We start from the raw sequence: 26,462 nt of genomic DNA, 5'->3' as shown, positions 1-26,462 counted from the left end.
CTCTGACTGACCAACGCTAGAGGTTACTTTGCCCTTCAATGAAATACAGCCACCCCTTGAAAAAAGCAGCCATTCTATAGTGTACTATGATACTGTTCAACACTGTACAATGATACTGAGACAGTTTAGGACAAAGTGAAGAAGAGTATTGTATCCAGCTGAAATTGCTAGAGAAATGTAGGTAGGATGATCGTAATTAGAGCAAAAATTTGGAAAAGACACAAAAACTTAATATTCTTAAAGTGGCACTGGAACTTTAATGACTACAAGTGGTAAGGACCTGTTTTATATGTCTGAGAGGCAAGATAGGCTTTAGGTGTTTACTTTAAACTCCTTGGGAGAAGGGGTTTACTATGCTAATTGGCCAACAGAAGCCTGGGTCAGGTAGAACTGCACAGAGGTCAAGTTACTGCAAGAAAGGTTGTGTGGAGCAGTGAGAGTGAGTGTGCATGAATGCGTGTGCATGCATTTTTCCTTTTTTCATTGCTAGAAGCTTTCCCATACCAGAATCAAACTGCCTTTGCTAGATCTCATATCTTGTAGATCCAGGATTACTCGAGGCTCAAGACCCAGGGAAGGAACTCTCAGACAAACTGGATGATGAAGTCAAGGGGAGCGAGGAAGGGAAAGGACACAAGTACGGAGGGCTCTACGGCCTCAATATTCCAGGAAGCACACCACACAGCCTCCTCTCAAAGATCTTTTTATGATGGCTGCCCTAGTACATCAAAGCTTACACAAAAAAATATGACCTTGGATCAAACCTTGCCAAAAGATCCATGTACTTGCTGAAAAGCAGTGCCCACGGAGAAGGGTGCAGCTGGCACAACAGCCAAATACAGAAACCAATCGCTTTGAAGTTGCTCTTGGGCCAGCTCAGCCACTGCCTGTGCTAACAGAAGAGGGCTAAAGATCTACCATTTGCCTAGGGGAGTTCCCAGCCCCAGTGTTTAGACTCTTATTACCAGACAGAAGAAATTTAGAGGGAGTAGGGGGAAAAGAAAAAAACTGGGGAAAAAGATCTGCCTGAAAAGTATGTGAGCATTCATTTTAGTTGGGTACAATTGTAATTTGCTGTATTACAGACTGGGATTGTACAGATTTTTTCTATGTAATGACCCTAATGAGTTGCCCAATTTGATGTGCATATCACATGCAAATTAATTCCACTCTTTTGACAGGGTTACTGGCCTGTTGGATAGCAGTAAACAGGATATATTTTGATCTAAGCAAGGCTTTTGATACAGTCCCACGTGATATTCCCACAAGCAAACTATGGAAATACATTCAAGATTAAATTATTATAAAATGGTTGGAAGATGATTCTCAAAAAGTAGTTATTCATGATTTGCTGTCAAATTGGGAGGGCAAGTCTATGTGGTCCTGCAGGGCCAGTCCTGGGTCCAGTACTATTCAATATTTTCATTAATAATTTGGATAACGGAGTGGAGAATAGCCTTATAAAATAGGCAGGGAGGGGTTCTAAGTTTGGGGCCGGGGGTGGACAGGGGTGGAGGGGTTGAAAGCACTTTGGAGGACAGCATTAGAATTCAAACCTGCCTCAAAAAATGGGAGAATTGGTCTGAAACCAACAAGACAAAATTCAATAAACACAAGTGCAAAGTACGTCACTTAGGAAGGAAAAATCAAATGCACAACTACAAATGGGGAATAACTGACGATGAAGCAATACTGTGAAAAAGGATCTGGGGCAGATTACAAATTGAATACGACTCAACAGTGTGATGCCGCCGCAAAATAGGCTCATATTCTCGGGCACATTAACAGGAGTGTCCTATGCAAGACAAGGGAGGTAACTGTCCCACTCCACTCGGCGATGGTGAGGCCTTACCTAGAGTATGACACCCAATTCTGGGCACCACACTTTAGGAAAGATGTGATCAAACAGAGGACAGCAACAAAAATGATAAAAGGTTTAGAAAACTTGACCTATAAGGAAAAGTTAAACAAACTGGGCATATTTAATCTTGAGGAAAGAAGACTGTGGGGAGACCTGACAGTCTTCAAATATGTTAAGGGCTGCTATAAAAAGGATTGTAATCTATTATTCTCCATGTCCACAGAAGGTAGAACAACAAGTTATGAGCTTAATCTACAACAAGGGAGATTTAAGTTAGATATTAAGAAAACTTTCTAACTATAACTGTACTTAAGCCCTGAAATAGGGTTCCAGGTGAGGTTGTGGAAACCACATCACTGGAGGTTTTAAGAACTGGTTGGACAAACACCTATCATGGATGGCCTGGATTTCCTTGTTCCTGGCTCAGCATAGATGCCTGGACTTGATAACTTCTTGAGATCCCTTCCAGCCCTATGTTTCTATGATTCTCTGAAACCTGAAATACGCTGAGCTTGTAAAGATTTCTGCCATGTCCACAAAAATACGTGACAGGCTTCATACACTATACTGCACCACCTCTGAGCCAATTTTTGCAGCTGCAATTGAGTCTCCCTTGGTTTGGAGGTAAAGCTCTCTACATGTGCCTCAGACATAAAGCAAGGCCTGGCTTCAGTAAACAAGTGACAGGAAACCAACAGAAGAATGAGACTTTTAAAACCAATGATCTACATATTTTACAGCTTAGAGACTTCCTTTCAAATCCTGGAGCAGCTTTTCAAATGATGAAGTTTGGCAGAAGACAACAGTACACTAACTTATATAGGGCAAGCTATCTGCAGAATGGAAACAGCTGCAACCTTCTAGTTTTAAAATGAAGCTTGGGTTAAGTAAAAATAACCAATATGTTACAGAAACACCTACAGTAACAGAAATCATTTTTCACTGATGGTTTTAGTTGCAAAACTGTTGAGGTAAGGTACGAGTGTAAAGCTAGGCAAACAGATCACCACCAAAAGAACTAACTTTGTTTTCCCATTCAAATTCTGCCCACATCTGGCGGAACTCTGCATCAGTACAAGAAGCAGGCTGGATGTAATCCATGATGTCAATATGAATATCACTGAGGACAACACAGTTTCTGTCACTGGCTGCTCCAGATACATCATACACTACAAACAAACAACAAACCACAGGTTTACAAATTGAAAGTGGCTACAGAATTGTCAACACAAAATAAGCATTCAAGTGCAATCTGTCAGTATAACCAACACATGCAGAGTGTTAATCTCTGTCCTCTTCTAGTGGCTGGATCCCAGATGTTTCAAAATCTCCTACACCTTTTGAACTAACAGGTGTGGGTCTTTTAGCTCAGGCAGAAGAGGCTCATGCTTTTAGATCCAAAGAGTCTTAGGCTCAATCCCCACTACTGACCACCCACAGACATTGCGTTACACCAGCATGCTTTTTAAAAAATAGCATATATAAAAATATTACATTCATAATTTTTTTTAAATCCAGCAATAAAACGTTCCTATCTTGTAGAACACATTTCACTTATCTGTCAGCATTAAATGCTTTTTAAAACAATTCTACTTTTCTACAGAAAGTTCAGTATTCTAATTTTTTTAAGGTGGCACACAGAATTGTCTACTTACCAATATTACCAAAAATGATACCATTTTCTGTTGAGGCTACTTTGACATTAGCCTTAATGTTTGCAAAATCATGAGGAGCAAGCGTCAAAGGAGATGGTTTTTCCACTAATTTCAAGTCACCTGTTTAAAAAAAATTTGAAAGAAAAGTTTACGAACAGACAGAAGATAAAGTCCAATTAAAATCTGTTTCAGGACACAGCAGATTACCATTTCTGATCTGAATTCTAAAATCTTACCAAAATTGCCATAAAGTCAATAAATTGTAAACACATTGAACCAACATATTTGACAGCTGAAGCACTAATGAAATTGACATATTAAATGTAAAAGTTAATTAAAACATTGTAATGGCCTGATTCAAAGCCCACTGAAGTCAAATGACGGTTGACTTTGGCCACTGGGCAGGGAGGGTGGCCTCGGGCATAGGCACAGGTTAACTTCTATTTTTGGGAGCGGACAGGGCCCACCAGGGCTTGGGCCAGCACTGCATGGCGGGGCCTGGGTAGGGAGCACCACCTCCACCCCCTGACTCACCTCAGCAGGCCACCCAGCCTGTCTGAGTGGGTGGGTGCGCAACCAAATGTAACTCAAAGAGGGGGAGCTCAGCTCAAAAAGTTTGAAACTGTGCACGGAGGGGCTAACTAGGGACTGTGTGCAAGCAGGGGTATAGCTCAGCGTGCAGGCAGAGGTGTAGCTCAGGGTGCATGAAGAGGAGCAGATATGGGCTGTTTGCTGGGAGGGCCTTCGCCTTCGGTCACTGCTCCCCGAGGGCTCTGCCAGCCATGGAGCTGGATCAACCGACTAGGTGGCTCTTACTGGCCGCATGAGCAGTCAGAGGAGGCTGGGAGCTGAGGAGCAGCTGCAGCCTCAGTAACCAGCAGGAGGAGGAGATGGGGGAGTGCCATGGTTGCCTGCTCCATGGCACAAGCCAGACTCTGCTTCTTGACTCTGACCTGGCCAGGTGGTGGGACAGGAGGAGGAAGTGGGGAGGTGTGGAGCTGCCCCCAACGCTGTCCATGGACTTGGAGCTTCTGCCCCGCAAGGTATCAGGGCTCGCGGAGCCCAAGTTGGGAACCACTGGTCTATAATATCAATATTGTATCAATATTCAATTGTATAAAACTGATGTGAAGGAAAATAAAGACAGAAAAAACTGCAGCCTCCATGTGATACACTGCAACCTCCATGTGAAATTCAAGTCATGTGCCTATTCTGATATTTCTTTCAAATTTTAGTCTGAATTTCGTGCTTATGAAAGGTGATGGAACTGTCTAGGTCCCTTATTCATCCACAGAGCAGATAAAACGTGCAACAGCAGTCCAAGTTTCCCCACACTGCCTTAACCCTGACTGCGAAGCAAGCACAGAAAGAAGGCTGCCCAGAAGTTGGTTATAGTTCCCCAATTCTCTGTTCCAGTTCTGGCCCAGGGGCAGGGTAAAGCAGCCTTGGGGCTGCTCTATCATGCATCTGTGGTCAACATTCCCTAAGGGAACCCTATCAGCTGAGCAGAGCTGCAGCACGATGCTCTTCAGCCACTCCTCCTACCCATCTAGACACACTCCTGACCGCTCTCTGTACTTGGAGCTGGGAGGGAAACGGGTTCAGGAGCCAGCTAGACTGGCTTTATGTATGCTCACTGGGGACTCCCCCATGCTGACAATGTTAGGCTGGATTCAGTGTCCTTAGCACCCTGGGAGCACCGCAAACAGAACGGGGCAGATCAGAGGAAGTGCTAATGTTTCTAGAGGGAAAAAACTAAATAAAAAATTAAGCTATTTTTCTAACTGAAGTGTGACAAAAGTAAGTGTGAAACCAGATACAGAAATATTTTGTGTAGAGGTACATGATCACATTATCAGTACCAGCAGAAAAAAGTTCACTTGGTCCATGAAAAATCAATTCTTTAAAAGGCATTTTAAAATACCTTTTAAGATTGTAAGTAGTCAGTTTTATTAAACAATTCTTTAGGCATTTATAATATGAGATGCAACTTCTTGTACTTCAACAGTGTCCACTGCTTAATTTCAGACCTAATTATATCAACAAATATTCTTGTTGCACTAGATTATTCCTTACCTAGTGTGGCTAGTTCTAATGTGCAGTTCTGCAAAGTATCACTGGTCTGGTTTACTACAAGCACATCCAATACAATATCATACTGGTTGACATGAACATATGCTTCTGCATAAACAGGATCTGAGAAACCTGTCAACTGAGTAACCTGTCAAGGAAAGAAAATTAACACAAATTATTGAAGTATCTTTCCCCATTGTCAGTTTAAAATGTTGAACATGGTCACACAAGTATAGAGATGGAACAGAAACAATATAAAAAGAGAAAAATATTGAGTAAGACAGATGAGAGTGGTAGTCTAAGACAAAACTGAAGATTAAACAAGAGATCTGTACAAAGAAGAGCTTTAGTTTTGTACTTTTAGCTTATTACTTTTGTATTTAAACCCCTGCCCACCCCTGAAAAAACTAACTCTTCATCCTATCAACAGAAGCTTGGTCAACAAACTGATTAATGATTTTTTTTAAAGTAATCAATTTAAGAACCATTAAAAGTTCATAAATTTCACTGTTGAGAGGGTCTTCAGGTATGAAAAGATTAACTAAATAGGCAACAGACACCCCACCCCCACCATATGCATACACTTGATTTTGTTAAATGTAAGTTAAAGTTCAGAATACATATCAGACCCTTAAGGATTTAAAAAAAAAAAAAAAAAAAAAAACTCTAAACCATAGAATCCCTGCCCTTCCAACTTACAATAATGTTAGTTATTTTGTAAAAAAGCAAACATTAGAAACCCAGGAAATGCTAAGTTATGATTAAACTGAACGAAAACCAAATATTGGAAAGTCGTCTTCTCTAGGAATTTTCTTAGGTTTTTTGTTCATTTTTGATTTTTTAAAGATATTTCTGCTTCCTAGTCCCCAGAGTGGGTAGCGAAGTAGGGGTTCTTTCCCTTGAACCCTCCTGAATGGCTTCTTGGGACTATAAGGCAGGAAACTGAAGCAAAAAAATACTGCATGGAGCCAAAAGAGCCTCAGGATACGGGGAGGAAGGAACAGGTTCTTCACTCCATGGCACTCCCTGTCGTCATCCTCCCACCACTCTAATAAACCTTACTTGGCTCTTGAGCCATCCAACAAACATTGCACCACCTCACCGCCTTCTGGTTTCCCTTCTCCAATTCCCACCTTCCCCACCCTATGGGGTCAAGAGAGCATCACGAACCACAGGGACAAAAGGATTCATTACCTCTCAGGACCCCCCGCCTTCCTCTCCAACAAGGAAACCTAACTGAACTTTTCAGATATGATGAGCTTAATTAGGTTCCTTAGCCCCCACAAACCCAACTGTCAACGTTTGACACTAGGTGTGAGTAATACCCTTACAGAAATAAGATACTGAATTATACATTACCTTGTTGAGTTTGGATGCCAAGGGATCAGCAGCTTCTTTTCTTTGCGTGGTCCCCATTGCTGCCAGAAGGCTCAGCTGAAATTGGTCTTCCTTTGAGTTCATTTCATTTTTAGCAGTAAGCTGCATGAAGGAAATGGGGTCATCTGGCTGAATTGTCACATTCCTCTTCTCTGACTCTTTCTGTGGTAAGAAAGCAAAATATTAATTCTATCTTCTAACGTACACTGAAGTATTGAACTTTATGCAGCTCCTGGAGTATTCCTGGATGTGAGCTTTCTTCAAAATACAAGCACCCAAAAGTTTAAGATTACACAATGAAATTTACAATATCTCACCTTCTGAGAAAGTTTCTCCTCTTCTAGTTTAGCTGACAGCATATGAGAAAGGGACTGTCTGCATTCCTTGTTGAAAATATCATTCATTAGAGGAGAACACTCTGACAAAACCTTCAGACATAGGGAGATACGATCCACATCATCATCTGTAATTGGCTTCTTGGGAAGAGAGGACTTACCCAAATGGAGAATAGTGGCCATTAGCAACATAGCCTCAGCAATAAAAGACTAAAGGTGGAAAGGAGAGAGGAAAGGGGTTATTAAATCTTACATAGCCTTAAAAGTGTAGAAATATTTAAATTTGTATTCACCTTCAAGTTTAAAATATGGTTAAAAATTAAAACGATATCCCAGTAGGTAAGATGATTTGTGTCAGCGACTCGTTGCTTAGATTCCAAGAGACCTGCCAGTCATACGAGTTGGAAAGTAGTAAGAAATGTTTAGTTGAGGTTGATGTTGCTTTGATTCCCAACTGATTTAGTTGGAGTTGGTCCTGCTTTGAGAGCAGGGGGTTGGAATAGATGACCTCCTGAGGTCTCTTCCAACCCTAATCTTCTATGATTCTGTTTGGGACTAGATTAATTATTATCTATCAAAAACTCAAGGAATTTAGACATTTTGTTTTTGGGCCTCTCTCAAAAGCTTATGATCAGATCTGTAAGAACTGCCAGAGGAAATATGACTTACATTTTGTTTTTTCTTTTCCTGAACAAGAGCCATATAGCGTAGAGCAATCTTAGTCAAAGTTGTGGCAAGGGAAGCAGCAACAAAGAAATCCCCATCCAACAAAAATCCTCGTAATGGAGGTCTGCAAAGAAAGTCAATCATGAGGGGTTGGTTTTGGAAGACATTGTCTCCATCCTCCTTTTTTCCATACTTTACTTTAGCTCTCATATTGTGAGATCAGTGTTGTACAGACGGTTTGGAAGGTCTCAAGAGACTCAGTGAAGTTTTACATACACTGGCAGTGAGACGGGAAGTGGAAAGAATAAAGGATAACTTTTACTTTTATCATCAAAGGATCTCACAGCTCTATACCAGTATGAGCTACCTAAGCCACAAAATAACTGTGAAGTAGATAAGAGTAATCTTTTCATCCACCAGTGAGATAGAACATGCAACTGTTTAGCAGAGCACAGGAACATTAAGCAGTAATTTAGGTAACAAGTGACAAACACCATACACAATTAAAATCGATGGGGAAATTTAGGTAGACAGAATGTAATTTACCCAAATCGGAATTTGGCCAGTACATCAGAGTTAACAATGTAATTTTACAAGAAATGCCATGTGTTGACTAAAGATCACAAGTGGTCAAAGTATTATCTGGAAGATAATAGCCTTCAGTAGGGCAATGATCTTTACCATAAAGCTCAGGTATTAATTCAGCACCAAAACAGAGGGAGAGACTAAAACAGAAAAGGAAAGAATAGTAAGACTCACGGATAAAATCATGGAGAAAAATGGAAGAAACAAAGAAAGAGAATGACAGAAGAGAAGACAGAAAGTGGAAAATAGAAGAAAAAACTCTCAGATTTCCACTGCCAGTCCACATCATAAAGCTACAGACCAACCCAAGATTAAAAGAAAATATTAAACTAGATCAGTCTATCACAGAAAAATGGATTCCAGAAAAATACACTGTTTTCTGGAAAAGTGGAAACAACTAGAAAATGTGGCTGTTGCTGCTACAGCACCACATTTTGGACAAGTATCAATCCACCCTGTTTTGTGTGCACACGTAAGAACTAAAGGGGTGATAGACACAAGTTTGCTATTGGAGATTGACATAAGTAAGAAGGATATTGAGGGGCAATAAAGCAAATGAATGTTTCAAAACACACACCAAAACCCTCTCCTAGGAAGAAATGTTTAGCGAAAGAACACGTGCAGAAGTTCCTTTTCAGACAGAAAAGAATTCTGGAAAGGCTTTAGAGTTCTAACCATTTTTAATGTAGCTACCACTAGTAAAATATAAAATGCCTAGTTACCTATCTTCTTCCTTTTTGGCAGGTCGGGAACTACTGAGGGCACTCTGTGTAGCATAGGTGCCCATCTCCGTCACCAATTTTTGGGTTGGACCCACAGTCACCTCCTCTTCTGGTTTCAGTTCACCAGCTTCTTTCTTTATTTCAGATTCCACTATTGGGATCTGACAATGAACAGGAGACATTAAATATATGCTAAATTAACAAAGAATTCAGTAAATAATTTGAATATAAAGACAATCTTTTTGTTTTAAGGAAAGCAGCCTTTTTTTCATACAAGTGTTGTCACTTTCCTCAGATTCTCCACCTTTTAAACAGGGAAAGGTGAATTACAGCATAATAATTTGGACAATTTTTCTAAATTTCTTCTTGAAGGGGGTGTTAATGTACCCAGGAGTTCATCCCAAAACAGGAATAAGCCTTGCCCCCTCTACACTGTCTTGGATGCCTTTTACAAATTAAAACCTCATGTACTCCCCATTTGTAAGCAGACACACACTAGCCAAGTTGTACCCTATAATTTCAAATTTGTCGTATTCTTTCCCAATAAGGATTCTTGTTTCCTGTTCTGTCAATGAGATCATCAGATATTGCTTCCTCGGAGTATACGATGATGGTTTATGAGTTTATCAGAAGTAAATATTGATGCATGAGGTCATCAATAATTTTTGCTCTAGAGTAAGACTACACATGACAGAGCCTGCAAAAGTCTAGAAGTTCAAAATACTATTGCATCTTATATGACTTTTTAAATCTTCTCTTGAAACACACATTACATATAAAAATAAAAGCAGAAAGTTTTTTAGACAATACACACATACCTCTCCCAGCGACCTGCGGACTTCTGTCATTACACTTTGTATATCTTCCTTTGTGCTGCAATATTCTCCAAGGATCCACAAAGCTCCCCTGTAAATCCTGAGATAAGAAACATCATTAAGGCATGTTTTCAAGCACTGCTGAAACTAGCATTATGGGTAATGATTTTTCCATTGTGCTCTAATGCACAATGAGGAAGTGCTACACTGAACAGCTTCATGGGGCTATGAGTTACAGCATGAAGAAAAGAAATCACATTGTGCTTACAGAACGCAACAAGCTAAAAAATATATAATGTGACTGGTCAAGACAATCAGCTTTTTGGCACTGCTATCCTATCCCATTGTATAATTACAAACTCAATAGTCAAATTAAAATAACTATACAAGTAGAGTTTTCTGCTAAGGATTTATTCCCAGTTACATTCATTTTAACATCTGTAAATTCAATTCCAACACTTTACAAATGCTTAGCTGAACCGCGATGTTATTATGAGGTCAGTTGTGATGTTTCTAATAAACCATACACATTGAAATTGGGTCAGATTTTATCAGGTCAATAAGGAAAAATATATTCTAGGAAGATTTCAATCAAAACAGGTATTGTGGATGAACAATCCCCAGTTGTTCAATTTAGTCAATCTCCTGCCCAATAGGAAGTTACAAGTTAATCTGGATTGTAATGAAGTTATGATTCAGATGTGCATTGGGTATCACAATAATAAAAGTGGTATAATGTCATAGAAAAAAACGTGATTACTTCTGCTATGACTGAAGCTCTGCTGGTCCATCGGAATACTAAATTTTTAGTGGTCTGCAAAGGAAGCGTGGACTCCTTGCAGCCACCACTTATTTCATATTCTGCTATGTGGATTGGAATTCTTTTACAGGGAGTTCTCTGGTAACATACAATAAGCAATTTCTAGTTTCCTTCAAATGCATTTAAAATCATGTTGTGGTCATCCCTTGGCAACACTAGGTTATTTTAACAGACACAACATTTTAGATTTAGCCTTCATTATCAATTCTGCCGTCTAGTAAATGCAAAGCAAACAACTAACAACTGCATCATAAAAATGAGATTTATTAAGTCAATGTTCCTCACTCAATGAGATATGAATTCATTATGTTTTTCATAAAAATTTGGAGGGAAAGAAATTCCCCAGAAATAATTTCCTGGCAAATATAAATTCAATTTAAATAGGGATGACTCTACTCTGAAGTTTGCTCAAAATAAAATTCTCTCATCTAATTTCTCCTTTCAAACAGTTTCAAAGTGCATGAAAATTCTTAAATTTAGTTAATGTGCAGTGTACTCTTTAAAAATATTTTAAACCTACTTGACAGTTTTAATGGCATGAAAGACTTCCAGCATCTTCTCAACAATAAGTAGTCTGAGATTATCAAACCGCTGAATTGCTTCACGCACAAATTCCAAGACATCAGCAGCTGCAGCTTCATTATTATCACTTAGGAACTCCATCAACTAGGATAAACAGGAGTGAACATGAGCTCAAACAGCACAGTTACATAACTTTAAATGGTCACAAGCTTTACAAGAACTATTACAGCACCCAGTGCTGAACAGCAACAGAAGGAACAAGGACAAGAAACAGAAGGGAATATAGTATTTTGCATGTCATTTGCAAACGGATGTCAAACTGATTTAAGGTTGAGGTACCCTAAAGTTCTCTCTACTAATTCAGAAGAATAAAGAGTACGAACTATATATCTTTTATATTCATGCTTTCATACTTTATTCAAACAAAACTTGTGCATTCCAATAAATAAGCACCTTGAAACATTTTTTCTATTTGCATGGGTTACTGTATACCAATAAAAAAAATAAAAAATTGCAGTTCGCGTTCATCAAGAACAGTAAAATGTTTTGGGTTTTTTTGGTGGTTTTTGTTTTGTTTTATTTTTTGCAAAAAATAAAACGTATAGAAGATGGGTAACCTGCAAATAACAAAGAAGCCCTAAACTTTTTAGGGTAATAAAAGTATAATTTACAATAGCACCATTACAAAGAAGATATTAAAAGGTAAGATCTCAGCTTCAGTTATTTTCTTGGAGAAAGTAGCAAGGATTTTGGAGATCAGTTAAAACACATTTACTGTAAATATAATTAAATATTTGCATACCACAGGAATAACATTTGCAGCCATATCTGGAAACCGAACGCTGCAGGAATGCAGTGTCCGAACAAGCAACTGCCTGTATTTGTCAGTATCTTCATGCTCTGTCACATTGTTTGTTTTAATCACTTCTTTCTTCAAAACAATCACCAGCTATAAAACATATATCAAATAAGTTTCAAAGGAATCATATGCTTCACTGAAGAACAAGCTAGAATGAAACCACACACACAAAAAATACGTATTTACCTCTTCCACATTTCTAGAAGATACAAGATCCAGAGCTAACTGAAGGGTTTTCTTGCGCACTTCTAAATCTGGAGTACTCAGCACTCTCAGTATGTCCATAACCAGATCCTGAAATCAGTAAACACACTTAATTTAAGTTTCAAAACCAACATTTAGTCAGACAAAAAAAATATTTTTCTTGCTTTAATTAAGTCTTTTCTTTTTTGTGCAAATATACAAATTCAAATCTATAGTACAGAATTACTGAAGAGATAGTTAAAAAAGATGTGTAAGTTGTGTATAGCATATTGACAGACAAGTATAATGGTAAAATGATTCTTAGTCTCCATTAAGATTTTTTTTAACTTTTTTTTCCTGTTTTGAGATTAGCATCTGAAGCCTGACTGTTCATGAAGGAAATTCAAAATATTTGTCTAATATGCTGTAATTTTAGGTAGCATTTTTCAAACAAACTGAATCACTTAAGTTTCCAAAAAAGTCACCCCTTATACTGTTACTTCTCATGCTATCGAGTAAAACTAGACCTACACAAAATACTGTTCAGCAGCATTTCATAAACACACCAATTATTTTAAATGTTGAAAGTACATTATTTTTTCTTACCATAATGACAGAATTTTATTTTTATTTTAGTTAAAGTAAAATCCAGAATAGGTTTCCCAGGGCGAACAAAAAACAGCGGTAGGGCACTTACTTGTAACACTCGTTCATGAGCAGGATGCTCTTTCAGCTCAATCAAGCGATCCAGTACAATCAGTTTCACATTGTTATCACTCTCTTTAATAATCAAGTCAATGTAACACTGAGCTGCTGCCTAAATAATAATAAAAAAAGAGTGAAAGCATTTTTTCAAAAAATTTTAGATACCGTGGGAAAGATAAGAACAACTATTTCTAGGAACCACCAATTCCCAGGGTAAACCAATGAAGGAACACACTCTAGAAACATGAGGGGTTATTTTAATGATATGTAAAAGAAACTAGGCAGCTGAACAGTTTTCTAGGATTTCATTGCTGGAACCGTTTTCCAATTTAGGGCTCGCCTGATGACACATTACTGGTAGCCTTTTGTTTGCTACAAGGCAGTTTTACCTATTGAGCAGAGACGCTGGCCAGAAATACCCAGAATTTTTTTTACACTAGCATCCAACTTCAGAAAGTTGCAAAGGCAATGGTGAGGTAGAAAGCTCATCTAAATTAGTTTTGTTCTTCCAGCTCCAAAGGAAATCTCACCAGCCATAACACATGATTTATACTCACACCACAAATTTTACAGGCTAAAGATAGGGTCTGTTTCTACAGTTCCCTCTTCCAAAAAGATCAAACAAACAAAATATATAATGTGTTCAGCTGCACATTAAGGAGCCAATCTTGCAAGCTTTACTCAAATGAGTAACCCATACCTACACAGGCTGGCCTACTTCAATGAAGCTACTTGCCTAGATACAGAACACTCACATAAAAATCATACCATTAGAATATCCTAACATGTTCTGCAAGTTCATGACAAAAATTAAACAACAAATTTAAAAAAAAAAAATCATGCTGATGCCAGCTTATAGTACACAGACCTGATCCAAAGCTCAATGAAATGAACAGAAAGACTCCCACTGATTTCCACAAAATTTGGGTCTCCACAATAGACTAAAACCAAACCAGATATGCTAATACTTGTTGCTGTTTTAAGTATGGTTTTAATTACACGGATTCTAACTATCATATCTCATTTAGCAAAAGTGACTGCACTGCAGCAAGAACATAAAAGAATGAATACTTCACTTGACTTTGAAACTATAGTAGAGTGACAAGGTTGGAGGGGTAATATCTTTTATTGGACCAACTTCTGTTTGTGAGAGAGATATGCTTTCAAGCCACACAGAGCTCTTCTTCAGCTCTGGGAAAGGTATGCCTAGGGTCACAATGCAAAATGCAAGGTGGAACAAATTGTTTAGCACAAGTAGTTAGCACATACTGTAAGGTACCATTCAAAGTAGAGTTTTTTTATTTTTTGATACTATATAGTGTCAGGCTGACTGCCCTTTACATCACAGACTTCTGTTTACCCACAAAATGGGCACAGAAAAGCCAGCAACAGCATAAGATTGCTCAAACCTTCCCTGTCCCATTAACAGACTTCAGTCCTGACCTAAAAGGACCACAATTATGGATGAGAGCGTAATTTAGTCTCTGTAACTATTCAGCATTTGGCTTCATTGCTAAGAGTGCCAAGAAGATTGCAAGTTAGTATCAACTGTGGAGGTGGTTTGTGTAATGTTTACATCTGTCCACTGACAATTGGATAGAGACCACCAACTCGTTTCCTACTGGCCAGTGACATCCAGAGGCTCACTTTAGCCAACCATTGAAAAGGGAGATAGTCACAAGATGGTTGAGTCATTTGTCTAGTGGCAAAACAGTCATGCGACAAAGAAAGTCAATCTTTCAGACATTACACATGTTAAACTGTAATGTATGCTAACCCAGTGTAATGTAGAGAAGTTATTAAAGCATTCTTAAACATCATAAATCACTGCAATACCTTGATTGCTGTTGGTGCACTGGAGAGTGTAACTAGTGTTCCTGCTGCTTCATATTTTACTGCAGGACTAGATGATTGCAATAAGTTGTAAATACAGCGTATAAATCGAGCTCTTTCTGATGGATTAGCATGACAGACCTAGATGAGAAAACAATAGATGGAACGCATACTGAAGAAAAATAAAAAGCTATTTTAAAAATACAAGAACTCTAGTTTATCTCCTTAATTGCCTCACTGCAGGAGGCAGTGAAAAGCAGGAATGACCTTGTTTGAGGATAAGAGCCCCTCAGTCTAGGTTGATTGGAACCAGGCAATATGAAGTAAGAGAGTATTATACACCTCTTAAAATCTCAACTTGTAAAGAATGTCCTGCACTAGCTAGTCGTATGGGGTACTCCATAAATAAAAGAGGGAAAAACACAGAAAACAGAAACACACTTATTCGCAGTCCAGGTTAAAGCAAATCAGATGTGTGCAAATTTCATTGCTTTAGCTTGCATCTTCTAAGCTTGACCAGTCCATTGCTTTTAAGAGAAATTATATCCAGTTCAGCTAAACAATGAGTCATCATTCCCAAATGGACTAGCTGCTCATTTAAGACTAGATTTCTAGTTATGAAACATCTCACTATCCAGCCAACCTTTCTGAACTGTATTTTTTCAAAATAGAGTGAAAACACACATTTGTTTAAATGACTGCAGTCATTTTCCCATACCTTGTAAATTAGTTCAACAATAACCAGCTGAAGAATGTCACCAAATGTCTGGACTTGGTCTATGCAGGTACTCAAATAATCCAAAGCTCGATCCTATGGAAATAAAATAAAAACAAACCATTCAGATTACTTGAAAGACTAGAATCTGTATTAAAACTTAACAAAATGATCACAATATAAAAATAAAAAGCACAGATTATTCCTTCTGCTACATTCAACTTACTCTTTTAGAACAGCCCATAAAACAATATACAAAAATAAAATTACAAAATAATGAATTCATTTAGGCCCTAAAGAGCATTATCTTCACACAATTATTTGCCGCCAACCAAGCAAATAGGTCAAAACCTCTTATAACCAAAACATTATTGCTGCATAACAAATATTTCAATTTTTGATCAAATGAGGCAAAAGGCTTCTGAGCCAAGATTGAAAATGTCATTTGAGAAATAAATAGCTAATATAAGTTACAAAATGGTAGGTAATGTGGCAAATCTTCATACGGCTAAAAATGATTATGCCTCTCAGTGCCAGTGTATCTCCCTTCCACATAAGGGGACTGCACCATTTGAAAACAGAGAGGTGTTAAGGCCTCACTTACCTTCTTCTTCTTCAAGATTTCCAAATACTTCCCAAATCTATGAACGGTCTTTAAATAAGGGATGCAGAGAGGCATATTTGTTGTATTAAAACATCTGCCATATCAAATTGTTTACAAATAGCTCCATTAGCTCTACGTTTAGAGATTTCACACTCTTAAAAACCCTGAAAATCCCCGGCAAGACAGAGATGGACAGAACTGCAGAAGCCAGGGAAACTTTAATGCTTTACTTATTAAGCTGTTTCTGCAAAAATAATGTTCGAAGCCAGTGTAAATTCACATTCTGAATAAGCAACCAGTAAATGATATACCGGAACCTATCTTCAGTCAAAATAGAACATTCAGCTACCTCTGCCCCAAGTTAAACAGCCAAGGTATAACCAGGGAAACAAAGCATACAGTACCTCTCAAAAATGTATTCTTTTGCATGACCTAAGAGCTTTCCTACCTCAAATTTCTGTACCATGTATTTTTTATTACCAATGAAACCTTTAAAAATATTTCAGTTCTAGTTTATAATTTTCATGGTTAACTAAATTGCACCTATTTTATGCAAAAGTGAAAATTGAAATTTACACCACTAACAAATCAAACAACAGGTTAGTCAGTCATTAACTAGATGTTCAAAAATAATCTTAAGGAAAATATCAGAACCATGAGAGAATTAAGACAACCAATTTTACCTGATCTGCATGAATTAGCATCATAAATGCATTTCTTTTGCAGCTTGCATCTTTCTCATTCACCAGGAAATCATGGATCAATTCAGGAGCATCAGGTATAAGATGTTCAAAGTTTCTTTTAAAAAAACATTTTGGGGGAAAAATGTAAGAAAGGTAAACAGAGTGATATAGCTAAATACTTAACTGCATGTGTCCTACATAAATGTTTAAAATGTGAAGGATCTGTATTTTTTTGTTCAAAATCCTTTGTGCACTTATGTTAAAAAGTGTGTATATTCCTTACATCCATTCATTCATATTTATTGAATTATTGCTTGTTACTCTGGTAACTAAGACCTCCCTTCCCCAATGGTTTTGGTTTAATTTTAGTTTATTTGTATTATTCAATCACACAAATACAGTTTTCATTTGAGAACAACTTTCACATTACTGCTACTGCATATATAACAATATATATGCTACTGCATATATAACTAAATCATAACGTTGTACTACTTAATTTAAAAAAAATAAAAATAAAATTAGCCGAAAGTTGTCCCACTTTCTATGTATTCACAGCAGCTGTACAATCTTCATTCCCAACAACCTAAACTAAGCGGATTTCAGTGGAGCTCTGGGCAGGTGCAGAGGTTTGCCCACTCAAAGTGGCTTGCAGGATCAGGGCCTTAGTTATAGTTGACAAAGCTGTAGTGGTAAAAGGTACTATATATTCTAAGCCTACTGAATTAAGCAGGATCAAAAATAAAATTCCAATGAATCTCATAGTAGCCTCCTTTTCTATCAGGACTTTCCAGGTGAAATCCACTGACATTAGCCTGGGCCTCTTGGGTCCAAAGGTTTAAATAATTCACAGTTTTTACCTGTAAATTGTGTAGATTGCCAGGACTGCATTTCTGCGCACATAGCTGTGACGATGTTCTAAACATGCACGAATAGCTGGCATCAAAGGTTCCAGTAATTCTGCTTCTTTCAGCTTGCAAAGAAAACGAAGAGTAGAACCCCGGATAAATTCATTGGGGTGCTGAAGATCCTAAAACAAGAAAAGTAAAGTATTTGTGTTTGCTGAAATACCAAGTTTTACCATTTTACAGTTTCCCCTGCTGGTAACCATTTGCCCTCTGAACTAGAGCTAAAATGACTGATAAACTTTCAACTTTGTAATTAAACTAGCAGCTACTGAGATATAGGAGAGATTATTTTATTTTACACCCTATATATAGATTTAGAACCATTGCCACATATGGGATAACAGATCTTTCTCTCTTCAGTGGAGAAAGTGGAATAAGGGAAATCTGTATGTCCAAAACCAAAACATAAAGACAGCTGAAGGCAGGTTTGGTACTACTTGTTATAAATGGTAAAACACCCAGACACCTCGGTGGCATTGCTACACTACTTGGGCTCAAGTTTTTAAGCTTTTACTGCTACTTGTAGGGTTCCAATATAGTTATTTTTCCTTATCAACAAAAACAAGCAAATTCCTAAAGTGTTTCAGACCCAGTGGCAACCATGCTGAATGATTCACTACATTACTACATTACTCTGAGTTGAAAATGGCAATTAAAAAAAGCCTAGGAAAAGTAACTGACTATCCATATTTTCATAATTTGAAGATTTCATTGGAAAGAGTGTGGTCTAACAATGCCATTGTATTACTCCAGACTGTCAACTAGATCTCAAAGTCAAATGTTTCTGATAGTGAAGTTCTCTCACCATTTTTCAAGGATAATGTTAATCAGATTCAGGACAGTCTCAGTGGCACCAAAGCAGTAACATCAGTGCAAAAAAGAATGAATGTACAGTCTCTTTCAACAGTTTCAGAACAGTAAATTTCAAATGCACTGGAAGAGAAATGCTCATTCAGCAAGCTGAAGTTATGACCCTCCAAGTGTAAAATGTTTGTGCTCTTTATTGATAGCTATAAATAATGTCTCCTTGAGGGAAGGCAAATTGTGACCACCCTTAAACACAGGAGGATCTGGTCCCCGCTCAAACAAACTTGCCAATTTCTGAACTCTTTCTGAAGGATAGGTGACAGAATGCCAAAATCTAGCAGCATCCAATATCCTCCTTTTTGGACCATATTCAGTTGGGTCTCAAACCTGGACATGCCACAGAATCTAGTGATGTCAGCAGTCAGTCTCCTCAAAAAGATGGATAAAGGTCAGAAATACAGGTTGATTCTATTAGACCTATGCCACTGATCTTGAGATGGCATCCCACTTCTGCTCTGCCGATGATGCCAACCTTCACTGTCCACTCATTACATTGCTGTAAACTTTCATGCTTTCTCTCATGCTCCCACTTTGTATGGGGGGAGTCCCCCATAATGCCTTGCCTTCTTTCTAATCCCTTCTTAAAACTTTTTTGCAATGTCTATAAAAATGTTTTGACATTTGACATTGGGCAACTAATGTGCTGAAACCACTGTCTGTCACACTAAACAGTATTTTCTCATTGTTTCTCACCAATGGAATCCCACAGGGTGCAAAATTGAGGACTCTTTTATTCAGTGTTTGTCAAGCCACAGAGGGAAACATTAAAACCACTATGATGATCAGGTGTATGCCTCTTTTTCAATTATCTCAACAGAGCTATTTCCTGGAACTTCCAGTGAGTGGACAAAAACTAGCTCACAGGCTAGATCTGATTAATACAAAGGATATTAGAGACACAAGGTGAGTGAGGTAACATCTTTCATTGGACCAACTTCTGTTGGTGAGAGAGTGAAGCTTCTGAGCTTACATAAAGTTCTTCAGGTCTCTGTAAGCTCGAAAACTTGTCTCTCTCACCAACAGAAGCTGGTCCAATAAAAGATATTATCTCACCCACCTTGTCGCTCTAAAACCCTGAGACCAGCATGGCTACAACAACACTACATAAGACAAAAGATATCAGCAATGGCCAGAAACATCAACTTTTATCTGCAACTGGCCAAGAAAGTACAACCTTTTGTCTCAGATGCAGAGCATGCCACAACAGTCCATGCCTTTAGCACTTAACTACACAAAAACAACTAACTCTATCCAGGGCTACCTGAATGCTCCAGCTAGACCAGACACATATGCCATCTTTTAGAAGGTAAGACAAATTGATAACTACGTATTACACATGGACATGTGTGCTGCAATTTCATGTCCAGGTATAACTGAAGGTGCTGGTTACCATCTGTGAAGTCCTAAATAGCATAGGATAGAGTTATTTCAAAGATAACTTATCCCTTTTATACTCCCTGATAACAATTGCATCAACACTGTTAATCCCCAGAGAAGATATCACAAGAAAAGGTAACAGGGTTGGTCCTCACCACTCAGCTCCACTCCTGCTGGAAAGCAGACAGTGTACATCTTTGTTTAGGCATAACTGAAAGTGTTTGTATTTTCTTGGCAACAGATCTTCCGGCTGGCAATTCCTCAACTCTGACCCATTAAGTCAGAGTGGTTAGGTCACTGAGGAAAAGAATGCAGTGCATCTACTCATTTGGATCAAAATATTATATTACCTGGATATGCTTTATGTAGAGATCGATCAGATACAAGGGTGATAGGGCATAAAAACACAGAATAAATGAACATGTTTACCTTTCTATAGGCATCACATACAAGGATCATTTCTTGCAACAGTTTGCCATCTGGAGTGGTCTTCGGAACTATCTCCCAAAAGACTAACAGCAGTTTTTTGATGGTATGATCTTGAAGAGGCAGTACAAAACGAATAATAGTCATCAGAAGTCCAGGTAGTTTTTCACCATTCAGGATCATGATAATTACTTTCTTCAAGGCCTCTGTCTTGGACTTCACATCTCCTTTTTCTGGTAGAGGGAAGGAGGAGTTCAAAAGCACAGCAATTATTACAGAAAGTGACAAAGTAACAGGCACTCCCAGAATTACTTAAATAATCAAGACTTGTTAAAACAATCTAACAGAAATATTGATCTCCAGCAAATATAAACCTTGCCCCTCAAGACACCACCACATTATTATTTTTTTTGTATTACCATAGCATCTAGGAGTCCTAGTCAAAGACCAGGACCAGACTGTGCTAAGGAGTACGCTAATGAATTCATACTCCTAAATTTAAGAGAATAAAAAACGAGCATGGGAGGTTTAATAAATACAGCTGTAATTTAGCATCCAATGAAGCTCAGTTAATTCCACTACACAGCTCTAATGAAGGGAATTTCATTACTGACAGACCATATACACACCAGGAAATCACAAAGCATTATGGTGTTGCAGTCATTCTTGCATAGGAACCAATTACTTCTGGGGGAATTCTGCACCACTGCGTATGCACAGAATTTATGTCCCCTGCAGACTTCTTTGCTTCTTCACAAAAAAAATGACTTTGATGGAGAAGCAAAGGGAAGCCACAAGAATGGTCAAGCAATCCTCCCCAGCAGTATGTTTTGGGTGCTGAGGGCAGCCAGCAGAGACTTAAATCACTGTGGGGCAGAGGGGCGGGACTGGGAAAGACTAGGCCGGTGGCTCCTACCCTGCACCAGGCTCAGCTGCTAGTCCCGGCTGGGCAGGGGAGGATGGGACTTCCTCTTCCCCTGCACGACATCTGGGGCTGGGTCAGACCCACCCTCAGATTTCTCCCCCAGCTGCCGGAAGCTCTGCAAACTGCCCCTCCCCCCGCTTCCTGCGCCTATCACTCCTCAGCTGCTTGGGGAGGGATCCCTCTACAGGGAGCTGCTGCTCCATCCTCTGTGCATCCATACCCCCTCATACCCAGACCCTCCTGCCAAGCCACACACCCCGCAATCAGAACCTCCCCATGAGTCTCACTCCCCCTGCACCTAGACCACTCTGACAAGCCACCTGCACCCAGATCCCCACCCCACTGAGCCCCAAAGAGTTGCACCTGGATCCCCATCCCACTGAGCCCTACTCCCCCCAGCATCTGGATCTCCCACTGAGCCTCCCACACCAAGACTACCTCGCTACGCCCAGACCTCCCCACCCCAAGCCTCACCTGGACCCCTCCTGCAGAGTCCCATTACTGTTGCACCCAGAAACCCTAAACAAGCCCCTGTGCATCGAGATCCCCCACTGAGCCACCCATACCCAGACTGCCTCACATAGAACCCTCTCAACCCACACCTGGATTCCCCCCAACACTAAGCTCTTCAACCCTTGGATCCTGCCTTGTTGAGACTGCCTGCCCACACATAGTGTGCCTGGCACAGAGAGGAAGGGCCAAGGGGTATTTCTGGGGCAAGCCCAGTCCTTGCGCTGTGTCAGGGTTGAGTGCAGCCTCATCGCTGAGTCCATGTCCCAGGGACGGGGGAGCTGCACAGTGATTTCCCACCTCTGTGCAGCCAGTAGCCTGTGTTCCACAACATCATGCTGGAGCATCCACATTTGTTTAGCAAATAAAATTTGCAGAATTTTAAACTATTGTGTGCATAATTTTTAATTTTGGGGGGCAGAATGCCCTCAGGAGTAACCTCATTCAAGTCATTTAGTAAGAATGCACTAGTACTGGCAATATGTACTGAACTACAAAGCAGCAAAAACTTAAGAACTCCAGTCAGTCAGTGCATTCCTTATTAAATCTACCTGAGCACAAACATGTACTACATATATAGGAAAAGAGAGAGAGAGTTAACAGACACAAAAAGACAGACTTGCTCAGATACAATCAAGATAGGATCTATATAAATGACAGGTCATTAGTGGACAGTTACTACCAAAACACTGTAAACAGAGGAAATATTCCCTCAAGTTTCAAAATCTAACATTAATCCAGCAAACCTAAATTCACAGATTGCTGTATACATCAGTATTTAATTAGCAGAGATTGCTAGGGCCATCAGACATTTATTTTGCGATAGACAGACTTCTGACCCAACACATACTAATGTAGGTACTCTTGAATTATGGGGAGGAAATGGTTACTAGAGTTCTACTGGCTTTGGAAATGTTAATTATTTCAAGTGTTTTTTGGAGGTATTCTACTCTTTCCTTTCTCTGCTTTCAGACTGGTTGAAGTATTCCAACAAGTTATGTGGTAGAACAGAACTTGCAAACAGGAACTCTCCTTGAAATCTGCATTGTAGGACTACTTTGACTCTCACTGACCTCAATAGGAAGTACTATCTTTCTACATACATGAAATACAGAAAGGTATTACGTTTTACCTTTTTATGCATAGGAGACAGTTTACTTAGTGGATTGAATTTTTATTTGAGTGGCCAAAACGAAGGCTTTACCATGAAGTAACCTCTCTCTATTTCCCATCCTCAAACAGGTCTTAGGATACTTGAGAAGTATTCAAGTCATAAAACAGAATGATAACTTTGTCCCAAGATTTCTTGCTTTTAAATTGTAAGGCATATTCTGATAGGTGCTTTAGATCCTATATTCACCAACTAGGGCCTCAATTCAGCAAAGTATTTAAGTGAGTGAGTAGTCCCACTGAACTCCCATACTTAAGTACAGGTCTGTATCCTGACTACCTTTTTACTGGACTTAGAATAGTAATGTTATGGATAAAGGTTAAATTTTTCAATTACCAAATTAAGTTTATTTAAACATAATATTACAGTTATGTACTTTTTAAAATAACTATAAAAGCAATTAGTTTAAGAGAGATTGGTTTTATATTTTACAGTAAGTATTACATTAAAGGTCATCATATAATGAGAAAGAAAAACAAGTGTTAATTCAAGTAAAACTGAATAGCCTGTTAGCCATAAAGTACATTACTTGCCTAGGTCATTTTTTAAGCTGATTTCAGATGGTGGTTCTGAATCCATTGGAACATTAATCAACGTATAACATACATTCTCTGCAGCTGTCATTGTTCTTGGTCACAAATACTTTCTTAATAGAAGAATTACTTCCGACAAATATCAGGCACTCTAGAAAAAACAAAATGAAATTAATGGAACTTGTTAATAACTGCATAACAAACAGCACAAAAGTATGCTATTGCAATTTCCACAAAAATATTAAATACTCAATTTCTCTAAAAATTTGGATTTAAAGGACTTCTAAACTACATTATTCAAAACCTCTCCCCAAAGAGTTAGATCTCCTTTCACTTTATAAATGTTCTTATTAATAGTGTATTAAAATGTTAAAATAAGTATGCAAAATCCCCAAAGAAAAAGTAATATGCAAAATTCTAATGAACATGTGAACTACTTGTTTTAATATTAATGAACAAGTTTTATAGGGACAGCTAGGGTCTAGTGGATTGAGTATGAAGATGCAAAACACTTTCAGATCTATGAATGAAGAGTGCTGTAAGAGCAAAGTATAATAGTAAATAAAATAGTAACAAATACTATAACTAAGATTACAAAACAATTTCCTTTAACCCTTTAAAGATTCATTTAAACTGAAACAAGTGTAAAGAAGAACTACTGAAACAAGTTAATTTAATTTAAACTGGAACAAACTGCTGAGGGCAGTTATGGAATCTCCGTCATTGGAGGCTTTTAAGAACAGGTTAAACAAACACCTGTCAGGAATGGTCTAGTTATTATGTACTCTTGCAATGAGTGCAGCGGACTGGACTAAATGATCTGTTGAGGTATCTTCCAGTCCCACACTTCTGTGATCACTGGAAAGAAGAGCCAGTCTTGTTTACTCTAGCAAAAAGGCGGCTGAAAGGTGTATGATTGCTCTCTATAAATACATTAGACAGGTAAATACCAGGGAGAGTAAAAAGCTATTTACGTTAAATGAAAAATGTTGGCACAAGAATATTCATATAAACTGGCCATGAACAAATCCAGGCTGGAAATTAGAAGGTTTCTAACCATCAGAGGGATGAAGTTCTGGAACAGCATCCAAATATGAATTGCTTTGCAATATGAAGCTCTCACTTGGGCTAAGCTAACTTGAGAGAAGCTAACTATCCTGTGAAGCTATAACCTTAAATTAGGAGAGTGAAACTTGTAATGTTTGTTAGGCCTTTCACAAAAATCAGAACACATATTGGAGATCACCCTGTAATAACTGAGCATTTTTGGTGTAAGAAAAGTCCTTTTCACTCGTTCTTATTAAGAACTCATACATAAAACAAGTTTGAAGCTTTACATAGTAATGTTTTAATTAAGAGATTCTTTTTAAATGAAAACTGTCACTTTTCCAATATTTTGTAACCATCTGTTCAATTGATTTCAAACTTAAGAATTCTCTGGGTAGAGATTACCCATGACAAATTTATGCAGAAAAGTAGCTTTTTTTTCCTGGAAGTTGTATGCAAGTAGTTCAGAATTGGTCTCAAAATGGAAATTGAAATATACCCTTTACTATGGAGTTTTGTGACTATTTTAATATTTATTAAGCATGCTATACAGTATGAGATTTTTATCCACTAACAGAGTAGTAAACTTGATCATTTGAGCCCCAAAGCATAATATATCAGGAAGTTATAAATATGTGAAAACGGGTGCGAACGAGTCAGAGTTTAAGGGCAGAAGGATCATTTAGTCTGACTTCCTATAGCACAGGCCACCAATACTAACAAGCACCCCGCACACTAATCCAGCAACTGAAATGAGATCAAAGTATTACAGCCCATAGGTGACTAGACTATATTATGTGCCACAGTCAGAAAATAGGAGGGACCAAGGAGCACTCAAGGAAAATAAGGCCACTGCAAGAAACTTAATGAATTTTTTGCATAGGTCTTCACGACTGAGTAGGTGAGGGAGATTCCCAAACCCAAGCCACTCTTTTTAGATGACAAATCTGAGGAACTGTCCCAGATTGAGGTGTCATTAGAGGTGGTTTTGGAACAAATTGGTAAATTAAACAGAATAAGTCACCAGGACCAGATGGTATTCACCCAAGAGTTCTGAAGGAACTCAAAATTGCAGAACTACCAACTGTGATATGTAACTTATCATTCAAATCATCTTCTGTACCAGATGACTTGAGGATAGCTAATGTGATGCCATTTTTAAAAAAAGGCTCCTGAGATGATCCTGGCAGTTACAGGCTGGTAAGTCTAACTTCTGTACCAGGCAAACTGGTTGAAATTATAGTGAAGAACAGAATTATCAGACACAGAGATGAACACAATTTGTTGGGGAAGAGTCAACATAATTTTTGTAAAGGGAAATTATGCCTCATCAAACTAGAATTCTTTGAGGGGGTCAACAAACATGTGGACAAGTGTGATCCAGGGGATATAGTTTACTTAGATTTTCAGAAAGCCTTTGACAAAGTCCCTCACCAAAGGCTCTGAAGCAAAGTAAGCTGTCATGAAATAAAAGGGAAGGTCCTCTCATGGATCCGTAACCAGTTTAAAGATAGGAAACAAATGGCAGGAAAAAATAGTCATTTTTCAGAATAGACACACATAAATAGTGGTGTCCCCCAGGGATCTGTCCTTGCATCAGTACTATTCAACATATTCATAAATGATCTGGAAAAAGGGGTAAACAATGGAGGTGGCAAAATCTGCAGATGATACAAAACTGCTAA

General features: G+C 38.5%; 1 protein-coding gene across 12 annotated transcripts in view; it reads right to left on the bottom strand.

The window, feature by feature from the left end:
• The window catches only part of COPB1 (coat protein complex I subunit beta 1), a 57,305-nt gene that overhangs the window by 26,094 nt on the left and 4,749 nt on the right, over positions 1 to 26,462 (bottom strand). For all 12 annotated transcript variants that reach the window (XR_012159340.2, XR_012159341.1, XR_012159342.2 and 9 more), the window contains 18 exons: positions 23,731 to 23,881; positions 20,595 to 20,824; positions 17,874 to 18,043; positions 17,014 to 17,128; positions 15,730 to 15,822; positions 15,015 to 15,152; positions 13,171 to 13,290; positions 12,477 to 12,584; positions 12,234 to 12,380; positions 11,430 to 11,575; positions 10,093 to 10,189; positions 9,275 to 9,435; positions 7,971 to 8,091; positions 7,284 to 7,511; positions 6,949 to 7,128; positions 5,593 to 5,737; positions 3,517 to 3,636; positions 2,885 to 3,030 (listed from right to left, as the gene is read on the bottom strand). Coding sequence is in view for 8 of the 12 variants with exons in the window: in XM_073347459.2 (XP_073203560.1) it covers positions 2,885 to 3,030; positions 3,517 to 3,636; positions 5,593 to 5,737; positions 6,949 to 7,128; positions 7,284 to 7,511; positions 7,971 to 8,091; positions 9,275 to 9,435; positions 10,093 to 10,189; positions 11,430 to 11,575; positions 12,234 to 12,380; positions 12,477 to 12,584; positions 13,171 to 13,290; positions 15,015 to 15,152; positions 15,730 to 15,822; positions 17,014 to 17,128; positions 17,874 to 18,043; positions 20,595 to 20,824; positions 23,731 to 23,821 (2,556 nt within the window). In the remaining 4 variants the exon portion in view is untranslated. The remainder of the gene's footprint in view (positions 1 to 2,884; positions 3,031 to 3,516; positions 3,637 to 5,592; positions 5,738 to 6,948; positions 7,129 to 7,283; positions 7,512 to 7,970; positions 8,092 to 9,274; positions 9,436 to 10,092; positions 10,190 to 11,429; positions 11,576 to 12,233; positions 12,381 to 12,476; positions 12,585 to 13,170; positions 13,291 to 15,014; positions 15,153 to 15,729; positions 15,823 to 17,013; positions 17,129 to 17,873; positions 18,044 to 20,594; positions 20,825 to 23,730; positions 23,882 to 26,462) is intronic.

Source organism: Lepidochelys kempii, chromosome 6 (genome assembly GCF_965140285.1).
Source record: "Lepidochelys kempii isolate rLepKem1 chromosome 6, rLepKem1.hap1, whole genome shotgun sequence".
Taxonomy (NCBI): domain Eukaryota; kingdom Metazoa; phylum Chordata; order Testudines; family Cheloniidae; genus Lepidochelys; species Lepidochelys kempii.
This window is presented reverse-complemented; position numbering and strand designations above follow the sequence as displayed.